The sequence below is a fragment of the Salminus brasiliensis genome, chromosome 23, assembly GCF_030463535.1.
Source record: "Salminus brasiliensis chromosome 23, fSalBra1.hap2, whole genome shotgun sequence".
In the NCBI taxonomy this organism is placed as follows: Eukaryota; Metazoa; Chordata; class Actinopteri; order Characiformes; family Bryconidae; genus Salminus; species Salminus brasiliensis.
Window position 1 is genome coordinate 12,427,167 of NC_132900.1, and position 12,606 is coordinate 12,439,772.

The following is a 12,606-nucleotide window of genomic DNA, read 5'->3' on the forward strand; positions in this document are numbered from 1 at the left end:
CAGGGTTAGAGTGTAGATTAGCAGTAGATCGTCTTATGCTGAATCCTAGCTCCTGTATCACGCCAGCTTCTTGGCAATTCACAGCCCTCAGAGTGCGCACAGGTTTTGTATTGTACTGAAATGAGAAAACCATTAAGACTAATCAGCCGGCAGTGTTTTCCTGTGATTTCTGGCACGGAAGTAAGTCTGTCTGTGAGAGCGTGTGTATTTTTAAGACCAATAAATGGTAGCCAACTGTGTGTAGAGCACATGCAGCACAATAGGAAAGGCAGTAGCGTGATGTAAAAAGCAGAAGGCCGGTTCGCAGGGTTTATCAGTGAACTCTCCTGCATTCATCACTGTTTCCCTCCTTTGTTCATTTTGGTAAGCGTTGTGTAAGCAGTCTTCATCTGCTGACTCGCCTCCAGTAATCGGACAGCAGCATCACCCCCCCACCCCCCCAGTCTCTCCCAGTCTCTCTCACTCTGTCTCTCTCCCGGTCTCTCTCACTCTGTCTCTCTCCCGGTCTCTCTCTCACTCTGTCTCTCTCCCGGTCTCTCTCTCACTCTGTCTCTCTCCCGGCTCTCTCTCTCACTCTGTCTCTCTCCCGGCTCTCTCTCTCACTCTCTCTCTCTCCCGGCTCTCTCTCTCACTCTCTCTCTCTCCCGGCTCTCTCTCTCACTCTCTCTCCCGGCTCTCTCTCTCACTCTGTCTCTCCCGCTCTCTCTCTCACTCTATCTCTCTCTCACTCTGTCTCTCCCGGTCTCTCTCTCACTCTGTCTCTCTCTCACTCTGTCTCTCCCGGCTCTCTCTCTCTCACTCTGTCTCTCCCGGTCTCTCTCTCACTCTGTCTCTCCCGGTCTCTCTCTCACTCTGTCTCTCTCTCACTCTGTCTCTCCCGGCTCTCTCTCTCTCACTCTGTCTCTCCCGGTCTCTCTCTCACTCTGTCTCTCTCCCGGTCTCTCTCTCACTCTGTCTCTCTCCCGGTCTCTCTCTTACTCTGTCTCTCCCGGCTCTCTCTCTCACTCTGTCTCTCTCCCGGTCTCTCTCTCACTCTGTCTCTCTCCCGGCTCTCTCTCTCACTCTCTCTCTCTCCCGGCTCTCTCTCTCACTCTCTCTCCCGGCTCTCTCTCTCACTCTGTCTCTCCCGCTCTCTCTCTCACTCTATCTCTCTCTCACTCTGTCTCTCCCGGTCTCTCTCTCACTCTGTCTCTCTCTCACTCTGTCTCTCCCGGCTCTCTCTCTCACTCTGTCTCTCCCGGTCTCTCTCTCACTCTGTCTCTCTCCCGGCTCTCTCTCTCACTCTGTCTCTCTCCCGGCTCTCTCTCTCACTCTGTCTCTCTCCCGGCTCTCTCTCTCACTCTGTCTCTCTCCCGGCTCTCTCTCTCACTCTGTCTCTCTCCCGGCTCTCTCTCTCACTCTGTCTCTCTCCCGGCTCTCTCTCTCACTCTGTCTCTCTCCCGGCTCTCTCTCTCACTCTGTCTCTCTCCCGGCTCTCTCTCTCACTCTGTCTCTCTCCCGGCTCTCTCTCTCACTCTTTTACTCTCCCGGCTCTCTCTCTCACTCTTTTACTCTCCCGGCTCTCTCTCTCACTCTTTTACTCTCCCGGCTCTCTCTCTCACTCTGTCTCTCTCCCGGGCTCTCTCTCACTCTGTCTCTCTCCCGGGCTCTCTCTCACTCTGTCTCTCTCCCGGGCTCTCTCTCCCGGCTTTCTCTCTCACTCTGTCTCTCTCCGGTCTCTCTCTCTCACTCTGTCTCTCTCCCGGCTCTCTCTCTCACTCTTCTTCTCTTCCGGCTCTCTCTCTCACTCTGTCTCTCCTGTTGTTCTTCCTCATTTGCTTACTTACTTTTCTCTTGTTTTCTCTCAATCACTTTCTCACTTGTCCATTTTTCCTCTCGCGCTCTCTTACTTGTTCTTACTGGTCTTTCTCGTTCGCCTTCTCAGTTTTGTTCATTTTTCCTTTTGCACGCTCTTGCTCTTTCTCTTGGTCTTTCTCACTCACTTTCTCACTTGTCCACTTTGTCCCTCGCACTCTCTCGCTTTTGCTCTTGGTCTTTCTCACTCACTTTCTCACTTGTCCATTTTTCCTCTCGCGCACTCTTGCCTTTCCTCTCTGTGATACTCAGAGGCTTTCCTTTCTAGTTAACTTGCTTTTACTCTTGGCCTCTCTCTCTCTCACTCTCTCTCTCTCTCTCTCTCTCACTCTCTCGCTTTTCCTTGTGTTCTTCTCTCCTCCTTTCTTTCCTTTTGCTCTCATTCTTTCTCTCTCCAGCTTTTGTTCATGTTTCACTCTCGATGTGCCAAAGCAGTTAATAATGTGTTTTCAGTTTTTATTTTATTTTTTTGTTGTCTCTCTCTCTCTCACACACACACACACACACACACACACACACACACACATGCTCGCTCACGCTCTCGCTCAGTTGTAATAGGTCACAGTGCTCCAGAGAGAGCTGTGGTCAGGCTTTGCTTTGCTGGCCGCTGGAGCGGGCAGAGCGGAGTGTGTGGCTGATGTGTAAAGCAGACTGTTTGCGAGGCTGAGGGGTCGTGACCTTTAGCTGGAGAAGACGGTGGGGGATCTGCGCAGGAAGTGAGAGAGCGAAGTCTCTTGAGAACTTCCTGTCAGAACTCTCCCGTCAAACACCCTGCTTCTGACCTCTGTGTGTGTGTGAGATACAGGGAGAGGAGGGACTGTATGAGTGTGTGTATATGAGTTGAGATTTACAGCTCGATCAGTGTTTGTGTTTGTGAAGCAGCCCCTCTGCGCTGGATTGTGAAAGAGTTTCTCAACTCTGTGAGAAGACACTCAGCTGTGGGGCTTTCACAACGCGAGTGTGTTTTACTGCTGTCAGAGGAAAATCTCATAAATCTGCTTTTTTTTGGCTTTATTAATTTCCTTCCTTGGGAAATGCCAGCTGCCTGTTAAACTGGGAGGAGCGTGTATGATGAAAGGGTAGATATGTAGGTTTGGGTATCGGCTGGGTTTGATTCCATATCAGTGCTAAAACGATACTCTAAAAGTCTGTACCAAAGACTTTCAAGAATCAGTTCTTAAAAAGACTTTAAATAAATAAATAATGTCGACAACATTTTAAAGAATATTTTTCCATTTTTAAAACAAATTTAAAACCTCAAAGTGAATAATATTAGCAAGTTAAATATATGAATGTAAATAAATATCATCCATAGTCATGTAAATATTATTAGTAATAAAATATGTAGCACTAATTCTGCTTTTATTTGTAAACATTTCAATACCATGGTCATTTTCAAAAGTTTACAATTATTTGTTAGTTGACAGCAATTGTTTTGTTATTTTAAGGCACATTTTAACTTCTGATTGAACAATATATTTACAATATATCGCTGCTGTCCAATGAAACATGCATCTCCAATTTTGGCTGTTTTCAGTTTTCTCCATGGTTTGAACCCTGTAGCTGCTTCTGTACACTGTCTAAATAATTCAGGATGAATGGACCAATAGAAATGCTCTAAATGACTCTGAATAAGCTCATGTTACATCGACTTCCTTTCAAAGTTAAGAACATTTTAGCCTTCTTCTTTAAAGTAAACATTTTGGAGATGCATGTCTTTCATTCGACAGCAACGATATACACATTAATAATATAAAAATAATGCAAAACACTTGTAACAGGTCTTGAGTTTTACTGGGATTGTTGAATTTGGCTATTATTGTAAAAATGGGAAACGGAGGAAGTTGTTTAAAAAAGCAATTTAAATTAGTTCTTTTGGGAATGCCCCTCCAGTTATGCAATTGGTTTTAAATGTAGTTTTGAAATCAGTCCCAAAACTGTGCCGGGAACTGAACCGGAACTGGAAAAAATAAAATGTATGAAATAAATCTGTTGAGGAAAAAGTAAACAAAATGAATCTCTAATTTTTCATTTAAATCTGAGCTTCAAATGAAATCATACATTTCCCGCACAATATATATATATATATATATATATATATAAAACGGGGCCAATCGTGCTCTGAGTTCGACCTCTCATTGGCGAAACAGCATGGACGTAGTGGCAAAGCCTTAGACTGCTGAGCCACTGGGACAGTTTTTTCAGAGAAAGGTAAAAACGAATGTGGTCAAATTGGGTGAGAAGTGTAAACAGAATCCAGCCAAAGTAAATGCAGATACTGTCTGAATATGAACGCATGTTAAGATGTCAACAGACCCCAAAAAGTCCAGTATGCGCCGTTACTTCAGTGATCTGTAGTTCTGTTCATTTTCATGCTGTTTTCCCTGCTTTCATTTCATGGCTTTTTCCTGTCGTATTTGATGGTTTTCTCACAGCCTGAGGAAGAGCACATCTGTAATTGAGGTGTCTGTTAGGAGGGTTACACTGATTATGTTCATGCGGGACCCGTGTAACAAGCAGAGCATCCCCACTGGGGTATGTGTGTGTCTTTGTGTGTGTGTCACTGTTAAATAAGTCCCAATGGGTCCGTGTGGCTGAGCATTGGTTCTCCACCAGTCTTGCTGATGTGACGGGGCTGTAGTAATGAACGGTATATACTGCTGACTGGGGAAAATCCGAAAACATCAGCTGTTCAGCAGCGTAGTAACGGCACTTTACCGCTGTTTCATTGAAATGTATTGTAGTGTAGAGAGACTATAATGGCGTTTGCGGCGTGTTTACACAACGTAAACGGCAGCTGGCGTTTTTCAAATGTTAAAGAAGTGTAGCGTCTGTGTAAACGCTCTAAAAGCAATGTGCTGAGGTGTGTGTAGTGTGGTTCAGCTCTAGTGGGTATAGATGGTGAGACTGTGTACTAATGGTTTCTGCAAGTTCACACAGTTGAACTGGCAACCTTTATGCTCTCTCCTTTGTACTACACATAAATACACCTCCTAGTACGCTGGGAGAGCACTGATGAAGCCCCCAAGAGAACCATTAGACTGCACGCATATGACCAGGATACAGGACGTATAATAGGACAGTTGCTTGCTATCTGTCGGTGAGCGTGTGGCCTTTTTAGTCTTTCATAAACAAGCCCTAAGCCCTCATGCTCAGTGTTTGCCTTACACCAGACAGTGCGTTTCCGTACCTTTGTGTGTAATCAGGGTTCAGGATCTGGTTTCATGGATTTCCATAAAACCTCTGTTTGGGTGGAATTAAATTTGCATGTGGTCCCGAGGTGGGATTTCCCAAAAGCCCAATTCGGACGGGATTAAATTTGCATGGGGTCCTGGGATATTTTCATCTTTCTCAGGAACTCTTATGTGAATTTATTTTCATGTGAACCCCCCTCTCCTTTTTATTATTTATATATTTATTTATTTGTCTCATCTCCATGTCCAGGAAGATGGAAAGGTTTTTGGCTACTACTGCATGCCGTATTTACTGTCCATATCCGTCAGAGATCCTCTGCTTAGATTTTGGTTGAAACTTTGCTTCACCCCAAACTGAAGCAAGTACCAGTGTGTCCTCTTTACTCTGTTGTCCCATTGACCATTTTGATGCTAATGTTGTGAATGGAATGTGATCATGTGATGCAGGCATTCGGATGCTATATTCGCTCGTCTAGTCTGTCCGGGTGCAGTTTCACTTGGGTCTTATTTTTATTAGACGTCCCCCTGACAAACTAATCCAGTCTGAATTGGGCTTCAGTTTTATGTCTTAAAGTCAGTTTGAAAGCGTTAATTCCATTTTTATATCGTTATTTAGTTTTATTTAGTCTTTTACAATGCTTGGTATTTAATTATAAAAGGGTCCTTAGAGATGCCTTAGTATCCTTTCTGACTTGTGTTTGGCACCATAGAGGTATCCTTGCACTCTAGTATGTTTACACTAATTAGTACCTACACCGGAAGGTGGCAGTCATCAGTGGTTCTGCAGTCAGAAACGGGCCCCTGATGAATGGCTGGAAAACTACACTGTTGAATAATTCCTTCAGGGACCTTTTGAAGGTTCTTTAGTTTGAGGAAGTGTGGAAGAACCTCTTAGTGCTTTAAGGAACCTTCAAGAAAAGATTGTTTAGAAGGAGGAGGTTCCTTGAAGGTTCCTCAAAGCACTATATGAGCTTTCTCTGAAGGTTTCAAACTCCTTCAAACGTTCAAGGATCTCATACTTGCATACTGCATCCATGTTAGATGCTTTGTAGTGGCTGTAATTCAGAATTTTGACTGAATGATTTATGCACAGAGTGGAAAATGGAGTACTATTTATAGCCTACATGTAATTCAGTAGTATGTCCAGTAGCATCTTTTACGCAGAACTTTTGGACCAGCTTCAGTTCCTTTATTTATAAATCATGCTGGGGTGGAGGGCTCCTTAAAAGGGCCAGTATACCAGCCAGACACCACTACACCACAGTAGCAGCCTAATGCGTGTGTGTCGACTATCCAAGTCCAAAATAGAGCAAGGAAACATGTCAACCACCCCTCAAATGCTCTGAAATACTCACCTAATGCAAAATACGGTCTCCCTGCAGCCTTTTCGATTCACCTTATCCTTCTTTTAAAAACAGCCCACTAAGCACAATCACCATTCGCCATCCTACACGCACACACACACACACGCTCTCACGCACATAATTAGGATCAGATGTCCTCTTTAAAGCACAAGTTGCCTCCCTCTGGCCCAAATACCTCCGTGTCTTCAGGGACTCAGTCATGGGAACGTCAACACACAGCTCTAATTGAGGAGACATACACATCCACATGCCTACTAATTTTAACAGGGCACCCATTCGTTTGGTAAAAACCAAAATATATAGTGCGAAAGTATGTTGCAGTCTGTTTCTGTCTCTCTCTTTTTTTTTTTTTTTTTTTTGGTTCAATAAAATGTATTCAATTATTCAAAGTTTATATTTTATAGTTCATATTTATATGTTCATGTTGAAAGTTAGGCTATCATTTAGTTACTATTATTAAGCTTATTGCGCCCTATTCAAGCTGGGTTTAGTTATTTAATCCATTTTAAGTTAATTTGTGCAGCATTTGAGTGACAAATTTCTCCAAATGACCCCAGATAACTCTGATCATAACGTCTGGATGTTTACATTAGATTCCAGACTACTTCATTTCAGCATCCAGTTAATGGTAGAAAAAGTAGGTGACCAATTATTTTATTGTGTTAATTATTATTATTATTTTTTTATATATAAATTGGAAACACTGTGGTTAGGATGTTGTCAATCAGGGAAGTCACCAAACAGCATCATTCAAATGATTATAGCATGAATGGCAGAACTACTCCTTTACAATGACCCCCCATTCCCCCCATTCCCCCCCCCCCAATGCAATCGCACATCAGTCAGTGTTGGAAGAGAGAAGACTAGTGTGTGTCTTTTGCTTCTAATGTAACATGGGGAGGTGGGAGAGCAGTTGTACCCACCCGAAGAGAACAATGGCAGTTCGGATCTATTGGATTTGCAGCCACAGAAGGCCGCTGCATTGCCAGGGATTGAACATGCAATCTCCCAATAACAAAGGCTGACTCTTAGACTGTTGCCCCACCCAGGAGTCCTGGCCTGTACAGTTTAACTGCATTAAGAAGTCGAACTATGACCGTTCTCAGTAGTACCTGTATCAACAGTGTAATTAACTCTGCTGGTATAGTAATTGCTCCATCTCTCTCTTTGTGTGTAGTTGGTGGCAGTGTATGAGGAGCAGGAGCCGCATGTCGGAGGTGATGGGACCAGTGCGAGCTCTACAGGTACTCAGTCTCCTGACCTCTTCTCTGCAGATGTGTCCTCCTCCACCCCTATCTCAGCCTTCCAACCCTTCCACACCTACCAACCCAACAGCGAGATAGAGGTCACACCCTCCACCCTCCGCACCAGTAAGTGGCCCAGTGATTTACAAGCTTTGAATGCTAATTGGTCTTTCCGAACGCATGCTCAAAACCACCCGTAAAAACAATAATATTTTATAATTAAGCATTTTATTTGAGGTTTGAAATGCTGTTACAAATTTCAGTAGACAGAAAGCGTATACCGGTGATTGTGCAAATGAACTGAAATCAGTGCATAAATACGGACAGTGAACGCAGGAATTAGGGGTGTGATATAAGAAATGTTGATACACTTGAGTATTGTTGTTTTGCAATACTGTATCAATTCTCAAACCACAGTATTGATTGTTTTTATCAGTAATTAAATGTTAAATGTAATATATTGTCTTGCTTACAGTATCGAAACTCCTGTATCATGATACTTATATCGCCAGGTTCTTGCCAAAACACAGCCCTTATCAGAATGGCCATCAAATGCTGGATGTTTTCAAATATATTAGGATTGGGTTGGCCTCAAGATGTCACAGTTTTGTCATTTACCATCAACGCTGTTGCAGTACACACTTGTTAAGGTCATGGGAATACTGTAACTCTTCCCCTCCAGCCTGAAGTTTGAAGAAAGCTTACTCAAGACTGCAGTCCATCTGAACAAGCTCAGCGCCATCAAAGACTGCTATCTGAGAGCGTGTTTAGTGTCTGGGATGCAGACATGTTTGGATTATTAGAGTGTGTATATGCGTGTGTGTGTATATATGAGAGAGCGACCAAAGCCTAAATGATCTATAGCGAGATTCTTGTGTGTTTGTAAATGAAGAGATTTTGTGTAATTAGATTCGTCAGCAATATTTGCCATTTTCTCTGTGTTTACTGTCTTCTTTTTCCTTTTGTCCCTCCATCTTTCTTGTGTTGTCAGACATGCCGTTGCACGTAAGGCGCAGTAGCGATCCAGCCTTATTGAGCCTGGCGGCGATTTCCTTCTCGGAACCTCGAGCCTCTCAGCCCGAAGAACCTTCCAGAAAGAACCCCACGCGCTGGTCCACCACAGCAGGCTTCCTCAAACCCCGCTACTCCACTGGGACCAGCAGTCTGGAGAGAAAGGTACAGCACACGCACTCAGAAAGGGCAGAGCAGGGCAAGGTTAGGAATGTTTGGGCCCTGAGAAAAGAATGCCCATCGGGCCTCCAGTTGATTCCAAATGAAGCAGCTTAATTTCAGTGTTACTCCCCGAACTTCCCCCTCGCTGAACTTTTACTACCTTTCCCCTCTAGATGACACTCCTGGTGGTATATCAGCACTACAGCAGTTCTCTTCCCCATAATAATAGCTGGTGTCCAGCCACATATGCCTCCTATTATGCTCTGTAATGTGGAGAGATGAATGTGGTCATGTTCGCCCAGCACAAACACACGAGATGAGGACTGAGGTCTTCTAAAGTGGTCTGATGGTGGCAAATTAAGAATTAAGGATCACGATCTCTTGGAGGAATAATTGGTTGTTGGAATTACAAAATGTATTAAAAATATTCACTCTGTCCATCCATATACGTTCATGCATACATGGACACCAACCCATCCTAAATTGATTGTGGTTTTGGTGTCACAGCAATGACCACAGCAGTTTAGCCTGCTCATTTACAGTGCAGTGATAAGGAGGGTACGGTTTGTGCTGTTCCCGACTGTCATTAGGGCCATTAGTGTTATTAGTTATTAGTGTCATTTTAGCCTTCCTGAGAATCCAAACATCTAGATTATGTGGGTGGTGTTTGTGTTTTTTCCAGCATCTCTGAGAATTTCCACCCATTTCAGTGCACCTTTCAGCCCAGTCAGTTGTATGCAGAAATGTGGGCTCCACAGTTCAGCGAAAAGAAGTGTTTTGGCCTTTTTGGATAAATGAACCTGAACAAATTGTTCACTTACAAAATGATCTAAATGCGTCAATTGGAAAGGGGTGTCTGAACATTTGCACACATTTGTGCATGAACTTACCAGGTTAATAAATAATGAGGTCGGGATATTGTCTTGTATTGATTTCCATGATTTCAGGGGTAGTTAACTAGCAAGATTCAGTCTGAACTGTATTGCAGAATGGGCGTGTATCAGTGGTTCTAAGGCCCAAGTCACCCTCTGGGTGTAGCCTCACTTCATAATCAATATAAACACCCCTATCCTGTGTGTGTGTGTGTGTGTGTGTGTGTGTGTGTGTGTGTGTGTGATTATGTATACATGTGAAACATCTCACAAATTTAGTGATTTCTGAGCTGCCCTTGCCCCTCGGCCGGTACCCAATTATCCTAGCCTTGGAACCGCTGATACGCAGCCATTCTGCAATAAAGTTCTGATAAAATGTAGCTATTTAACTACCCCTGAGATCATAGAGACAATTTATACACACAGCTTAGTTTACGCACAGTTGTATGCAAATGTTTTGACACCCCATTTTTAATGGCAGGTAATTGTTCTAAATAAAAATAAGTGAACAATTTGCTCAGTTATAAAAGGGGTGTTCATTAGAAAGACAGTAAAGGGTCGTATCTTCCATCCATAGTGAACATCTTGAACATCCCAGGAATTTAGCATTTTCTGAGATCGGCCACCCGTCGGCCAATGGCCGTATCAGAAAATGATGAATATCATTATGTGAGTGTCATGGTCTACCAGAATAGATGGTAAATGACCTAGCTCTCTGCTAATGCCAGGCTGAGTCTGTAGGAAAACAAAATGAAAGCTTGCAAGATTCATGATGCTTGTATAGGACAGGCCAGGAGAACAGTGCATAATCAGCAGTGTGGAGGAAGTGTGTGTGTGTGTTGTACAGTAAACGTGGGCAGGTGTGGATCTGCAGAGATTCAGCAGATAGTTTTGCCAGTCATGAGATCTGGGTGTGAACTTCTCCATCTCTGAGTTCTGGGTTCAGCAGTTTGGAGAACACAGCCATGACGATGCACTCTCATTGCCCGTGTCTCTGTAACGCACACAACGCCTTGCACTCCAGCTGATTTACTGTCCGTGTGTTTGTTTGGAAAGTGAGTAGAGTTGTTTGTATGTGCAGCTGTGCAATCATTTCTTCATATGACGCCACTGAGGTAGACCGGTGACTACGGTCATAAAATCCCCACACACTGATTTATGAACCTGTGCACACCCCCCTCCTCTTCTCTCACTCGATACACCTCTCACTCTCTCAGGGCCGAGGTCTGGATACGTATAGGAGTCTTCCTCGTGATGCAGGCCACTGGACCAGTCAGAGAGAGTTCCAGCGAGAGACGGCTCGCTCCTCCTTGAGCGCCAATCACCCCATGGTGGACCGCTGGCTCGAGCGGCAGGAGCAGGTACCAGCCTGTGACGTTTAGAAAGAATTATGATGTACAGGGGGAGCTCCATTCAAACCAATAGATATAGTTTCTACAGTCTCCAAAATTGCAGCTTTACAGGCGTTTTGGAGTGAGAGATACAAGGTTTTTACATGACTGTGACCATATAGTACTTGTCAGTAAGTGTTAATGGTGGGCCATCTGCTGTTTGAGTCCACATATATATTCTGATGAGAAATCAGGTGCTCTGATGTTCTGAGGAAGCGTTAATGCAGAAGGTGCAGAGTCACCAAATCATTATTTGTATATTTTGAACCGTTTTAAATAATAAGCAGTCATGTGGGAAGAGTGGAAAAGAAGCCCACCTTAAGGACAGGTTACATTTAAAGCAACAGTATGTAGCATTTTTACTTTAAAATTACAGCTTTAAAATGATGGTGATGGCGTAATAGAGAGACTAGCGCTGCTGTTTTATATATATATATATATATATATATATATATATATATATATATATATATATATATATATATATATATATATATATATATATATATATATATTACTGTTACCCCCCCTGTACAGTCCACATACTTCCTTCCTTTCAATTCCACTTTCCAGTGTAGGGGGCACCCAGGAGCAGAAAGGGGCAATTTTTTGTTGTTTTAATAAAAAAAAATCAAACCAATTTGAAAGCAGTTTAGCATGTACAAGGGAATGTTTTTTACCCTCTGATCCGAGTCTCTTATTGCTGACTATGGGCAAATACTGATCCGATCTTGACATTTTTTATCAATACTATTTAGTTACTAGTACGTTCTGTAAACAGGCTAAATTCTAAACATTTACTTTGTTTGGAGCAACTTTTTAAATCAATCGTTTTAAACTCTATAGTCTTAATGTCTTTCAGTCCAGTCTGACTGACCTACATGACCTTCAGCTCCCAGTTCCATTACAGCTCTGCAGTCAGATCACTTGGCTAGCATTAGAATTAGCCTCCTCCTCGGTTCTGAATAGGACCTTCAGAGCTGGTATAGAACCAGAGAAAGGAGCGTGGTTCTCTCACTGGTAGAACAGAGCATTTCCACCATAGTGTCATTTCTCACCAGGCGTAATTCAAGAATAAAGACTGGATAGGAGGAACAAATAGGATCTTTTCAAATTGAGATAATGGTATAAAATATCTCTGCACACCTACAACCAAACTGGGTAGCTTTGGCAGCGTGGAGGAAAACGGCAGAAAATAGACCAACATTAATGAAAGAGTGAAGTGTTTAAATCCTCCTCTTCTGACAGATTAACTAACACACTCTTTAACTGCTGCTCTGGGAGCTGTTTGCTGTTGCTGCTTTGTGTTTACAGCTGCTGAAATGTCCCCACTGCGCCACTATTCAAGGTGGAATAGAGAATTAGCTTTTGTTTTGGTCGCTAACTGGTAACATCACCACCCTCATCAGTTCAAATAAAGGTTTGTGGGGTTTTGCTCACCGGAATAATGTCACATATGAACGCGCTCTGGGTAGTTTTCGGAAAATTGGGAAGTTCATCTGCAGCAGCTGAGA

The 12,606-nt window shown here is 43.3% G+C and overlaps 1 protein-coding gene across 2 annotated transcripts in view; it reads left to right on the plus strand.

Moving 5' to 3' along the window:
• Positions 1–12,606, plus strand: part of pard3ab (par-3 family cell polarity regulator alpha, b) — a 185,061-nt gene that overhangs the window by 41,069 nt on the left and 131,386 nt on the right. For both annotated transcript variants that reach the window (XM_072668370.1, XM_072668371.1), the window contains exons 3-5: positions 7,590–7,782; positions 8,648–8,832; positions 10,919–11,062. In XM_072668370.1, coding sequence (XP_072524471.1) covers positions 7,590–7,782; positions 8,648–8,832; positions 10,919–11,062 — 522 coding nt within the window. The remainder of the gene's footprint in view (positions 1–7,589; positions 7,783–8,647; positions 8,833–10,918; positions 11,063–12,606) is intronic.